Source organism: Branchiostoma belcheri, unplaced genomic scaffold (assembly GCF_001625305.1).
Source record: "Branchiostoma belcheri isolate BF01 breed outbred unplaced genomic scaffold, Haploidv18h27 scaffold11, whole genome shotgun sequence".
NCBI lineage: Eukaryota > Metazoa > Chordata > Leptocardii > Amphioxiformes > Branchiostomatidae > Branchiostoma > Branchiostoma belcheri.
This window is the reverse complement of record NW_017802491.1, coordinates 4,958,119-4,963,643: the sequence shown is the minus strand read 5'-3', so window position 1 is coordinate 4,963,643 and position 5,525 is coordinate 4,958,119. Positions and strand designations below refer to the sequence as shown.

General features: G+C 37.3%; 1 protein-coding gene across 1 annotated transcript in view; it reads left to right on the top strand.

Moving 5' to 3' along the window:
• Positions 1-5,212, top strand: part of LOC109482285 (putative serine/threonine-protein kinase C05D10.2) — a 38,164-nt gene extending 32,952 nt beyond the window's left edge. The window contains exons 2-7 of the mRNA XM_019784974.1: positions 2,551-2,649; positions 2,856-2,976; positions 3,311-3,441; positions 3,969-4,132; positions 4,612-4,751; positions 4,979-5,212. Coding sequence (XP_019640533.1) covers positions 2,551-2,649; positions 2,856-2,976; positions 3,311-3,441; positions 3,969-4,132; positions 4,612-4,751; positions 4,979-5,040 — 717 coding nt within the window. The 3' untranslated portion in view covers positions 5,041-5,212. The remainder of the gene's footprint in view (positions 1-2,550; positions 2,650-2,855; positions 2,977-3,310; positions 3,442-3,968; positions 4,133-4,611; positions 4,752-4,978) is intronic.
• The last annotated feature ends 313 nt before the right edge of the window (positions 5,213-5,525 follow it).

Here is a 5,525-nt window from a genome sequence, read left to right as displayed (position 1 = left end):
CCATTTCATGCATTGAATTTGAAATTATGTATCTAACCCACAATGGAAAGACCTCCCGCACTGTTTAGTCACAACTTAAATGTATAAAACTACATCTGTGCCACAATATGAGTCATGATGACATAACATGTAACGTTATGACTTTAAACACAGCATGAAAAATATCTCTGACAGTGGATATAAGGAGAGGAATAATCCTGAATATAACTTACATATATAAGCCAATTTGTCTTTTGCACTGCAGAAGGCAGAATGTCTTTGTCTGCCCTTACCCATCATTTAAAGCTTTGTGGGAGCCACACTGGAACTAATTAATTCAGGCTGTCTCAAGAGTCAAAGACCGGTTTTAACAGGAACTATGCAGTTCCAGCTAACAGTAAGAGTGACGAATGCTTACATTGTATGCACAGAAAATGTCAATTGGCTTGAAGGATTAGTCCGCTGTCACCATTTGTGTCAGACAAACACCAACTTACAGTATCATCATCATTGACTAAATGTCCTGTTCCTTCAAGTGATTTTAGCACAATCAATCCAGCATTCTAGTTTTGATACAGGTTTTGAGGTTTAAAAAAAACTCAAAAACCAAGTGTACGAAAACTGTTAGAAAATTTGAGACACTGTTCTTGCAAACTGTATTGGTACACAGACCAGTAATTATAAGCAATAGGTCAAATGTAATCCTCAAAGTCAAATTCCCTTCTCCTGAGATGCAGCACTGTAACTTACACGTAAGCCTTTGGTCTTTCCAAATCTAATGTTCTCGCAATCCGGTATCTAATATACATGTCTGATTAAATCTCCTGCAACTTTAATAAAATTTGATACGCATCCAATTTGTATACTAGTAAGTCCTTACCACATTGAGAAGTAGATGAATTACGTATACTTATAGTACTGGTAATGTTATCATCTATGGTAACAATGGCATCATATGTACCATTTTTGTGAGTAGAGTACTCTACCAATACCATTATTCAATCACGTTAATAATGCAATACATGTTTTTTTGTTTTTGTTTTGTATTACTTATTACGTAGTCCATAATTGGGTTGTTGAGCAGATCTGGCAAAATATGACACTGGGAGTGGGAGAAACAGGCTAATAAAATGATATAGGACAAATGTAGGTTCACATCCCTGTTTTCGTACCACATTTCTTGCTTTATCCCAGTAAATGTGTACCACATGTAGTAAATTATCATCATAGATATATTATTTGCACTTAATATTATTAGACTCCATATGCATGCAGGGATCTTTCAAGATGGATTAGTTGCTAGGCAACCTCTCTCCCCACCCCAAATATGGTCATCCAGATGTAATGAAGTTACCAGTAACCTTTATCATGTTTATTATGGGTTCACCACACCACGAAGTGGTGGTGAACCCATATTGCTTTTTCTGATGTTTCTTCTCCTTCTTCTTCTCCTGCCATTTTTAAATGGATTCAGCTTCTTCATTTTAGGGCCTAAGGTCCTGAAATTTGGTATGGAGGTACAGTGGGCAAATACCCCTAGGCGTTTTTTAAATTATTGTGATAGAGGCTTTTAGAATGGTTTTATTTGAGTTTTTTGGCTGTGTTATAGCAAATGTATTACTGTGTTAGTGTGCCTTGTTTACCACGTTTGGGCATGAGTCATCACAATGGAATGCAGGGCATCAACCAATAGGCATGCAGCTTTCCTCTATTCTTCTTGCTGATTGGCTGTTGGGATTTAACTTGATCAACACCTGCACAGAGCATTTCCACCTGCACAGAGCATTTCTTGCTGATTGGCTGTTGGGATTTAACTTGATTAACACCTGCACAGAGCATTTCCATACTGACAGTATGTCTGTATTCAAGTGTTTTGGTAGGTATTTCAAGCTTTCCTGCTCCAGCATTGGAATGCGGGGCATGGACGTTTTTTTATTTTGAAAATCAACAGTTTGCATTATGCAATTAAAAATCCTAACCAATAAAGTAGGAAATAGCTATCCAACTGTTGTTTTAGTTGTATTTTACTTCATATTATAGTATATCAATGTGTTTCTCATTCTTTCCCTGCCATGTCGTAAAATGTGGTGAACCATCGCTGTATTTGCTCCAAAGCAAATATTGGCCTTTCTAGTATTATAGTTATATCAATGTAAATCATTGTTTTCCCTTGTGTTTCTCATTCTTTCCCTGCCATGTCGTAAAATGTGGTGAACCCATCGCTGTATTTGCTCCAAAGCAAATATTGGCCTTTCTAGTTGAAAGATTCAATTTTTCTCACTTATGTCACAGAACACTTCTCTGGATTAATGGCTGCACATGTTGTCAAATCTAACTGTCAGTACATACATTTTGTGAATAAGATATGCAACTTCTTCTGAAATAATTGGCTTTCTGTCTGACTTGGAGGTCTTTTTTTGATAGAGGTCTTATTTCAACATTATCAATACATAAAGATGATGCATATTATGATGATTCATACTCACCTTTACCACCAGGTGTCATACAATGAATAGACGTACTGTCCTGAGCATTATGTTAATTGCCATCTTTTTCTTCATTTTTCACTAGGCATATGGCATTGTGTGGAAAGCTATTGACAGAAAGACAGGAGAGGTGGTGGCACTGAAGAAAATATTTGATGCTTTTAGGAACAGAACTGATGCACAGGTGTGTATTTTCAATATTGAATTTCACTTATACCTGTACTAATAGCTAGAATTCCAGTTGAAGATTTAATAAGATCTGTCTTGAATCAAGTATGTTCTTTGTTAATGTTTATAGCACACATGATTAGTTCTATTCTCATAACATATGCATGTTACATGTGTGTTATATTATGAATCTACATGAAATATATACTGTGTATCCTGCAGCGAACGTTCCGAGAGATAGCGTTTCTTCAGGAGTTTGGAGACCACCCCAACATCATCAAACTTCACAATGTCATCAAAGCAGAGAACGATAAGGATATCTACCTAGTATTTGAGTTCATGGGTATGTTTATCTAATATATTAGTACTGTCTTTCTGGTCTATATGATAAGTGTGCAGACATCAACATTTGGAGTCAGGTTTAGATGACAGTAATACCATAATTTATGAGTATTTCGTAACTTACATGTAAATATTCTAGAATGGAGACTAGAGCTGACCTTTCAATGACCGTCTTCTTCAGGGCAATTATATTATAGCGTCATTACACAATGAACCAATCATAACTATCCTAATGAAGATGACAGACAGTCATAATAATAAATTTAAAACATATTGTGGTTGTGAATAAACAGCTATTTGTAGTCTTACTTGTCTGCCATTCCCTGTATGTATAGACACAGACCTGCACAATGTGATTAAGAAAGGCAGCATCCTGAAGGACATCCACAAGCGTTACATCATGTACCAGCTGCTGAAGGCCATGAAGTACATGCACTCAGGGAACGTCATACACAGAGACCAGAAGGTAAGCATAGAGGTAGAAATTTGATCCACAGAGTGGGGTTAGGGGGTCCCTGTCAAAAACCCTGGATTAAGCTAATGTTATGGTAAATGCACAGTGAGTCATCAGTTGTTAAAGTCACCAAAAAAGGCAGTAGTCCTTGCTGTTTTGTATGTATATTTGTTTGTTTATTGAGATCTTCATTAGTATGGTAAATTCCATACTATTCTTTCTGGAGTCCAGCAACATAAAATTTTGCCAGTGACCTGTGTTACCATTTTCCCACCACATTACATCATGTCCACCACCCATCTCCAATCTCCAATACAACATCCCCAGTAAATGTACTCCTGTGTACATTGTACATGTATATGAAATTGTACCTGTGGGGCATAATCAGGACAGAATACCTACTTCCATATTTATTCAAGACTTAGTCATTGTTTACAAAGCTTTACTTTCTGGTCTCTGCAGTCCATGACTGACTGAAGTTTTCTCATACAGGTAACTCTATTTTGTTAATTGAACCATTTTTTTGCTTTGCTTTGCAGCCTTCAAATATTCTTCTAGACAGTGACTGTTTCGTGAAGATAGCAGATTTTGGACTGGCCAGGTCAATAACCCAGCTGGAAGAAGACACGACAGACCCCGCCCTGACAGAGTACGTGGCCACACGGTGGTACAGGGCACCTGAGATCCTGCTGGCCTGCCAGAGGTAGGGTTCTGTTGTAGCTCTCATATAGCTGAACACATTAAGGATTAATATGTGATCATCCTAAGAATGAATTGCAAATGATTTTCATCACAACTTGCATTGTGTGTTTGAATGAATTTGTGTTTAAAGTTTTTGAATGCAGTTGAGTGGCAGGAAGGGGGGATTTGGCACTACAGGTTGACCTTAAGGTCAATTTGGCAGCCGTAATGGTCTCTAAGCAGGGTGGTGCATCTGCCCACACAGTGACCCCGGGATATTCCCATGTAGACTACTAACTAAAGCTGTAATCCTGCTAGGCCTGTTGAAAGTATGCCAGACTCTCTCTTTGGTTGTGCCATTAAATTCACAACAAGAACCTAGAGTGCTGACTTCTAAGATAGAAGCCCTGTTTGATCACATTTTAAGAAATCCATTGATGATGCACCAGAAGATATCATTGTTGAATATTTCTCATTCTTAAATGTCTGTCTTCTCTTCAGATATACCAAAGGTGTAGACATGTGGAGTGTGGGCTGTATCCTGGGGGAACTCCTGATAGGAAAACCCCTGTTCCCAGGCTCCTCCACCATCAATCAAATTGAGAAAATCATGGCTTCAATAGAACCACCAAACAGACAAGGTTAGGTTTAGTGTTCTCAATTCTGTTCTTGCATGAATACATCTTGTTGAACATTAAATGGACTAGTTTTTTGTGTTGAATGTTGTGGATATGGAGTGAAATTTTGTATTACTCTAATGCGGGCCCATGAAGTTTGAAACTTTTGTTTAGAAATCAAGTGAAGCTTGTTATTTCTTCTGGAAAATCTCTTGATTTCTAGTATTCAGGTTCTCTTCCTCTGATTTCAGATGTAAGCAGTATACAGTCTGCATATGGGGCTTCTATCCTGGAGAAGGCAGCAGTAAGGTAAGGGTCAAGCTTACAAGTAACAAACCTTGGTACATGCCAGTTGATGGAAGATGGATCTATTGCCAACAACAGTATTAGACTATTACTACTGTTTGGCTCTTTTCCCCTGGCTATTTTTTGAATGCACAATTACTAAAAGAGACTGACTTAATAAGCTGGTTTATTTTGTGAAATATCTGTGTTTTTAGATGCCACATACTTAAGCTCACTGTACATCTAAAGTAGATATTATGCAGTTGGGAAACCTGATACCATTACATATATTATTCAGTAGTGGTCTTATATCTTTGAATAAGCAAATCTATGTTAACAATGAAGCAGCTGCAATGAAGAAACAATTTTTTATTGCATGCAAGGATTAATAATGAATTCACCTTCCTATATCATCTGCATTGCTACACATTTTGGTTATTGACTCTAAAAAATAGATGCCTTTCAAGCCAATGTTGTTACATTTGCCTTTCTAGGTAAAAAAAATAATAAGGT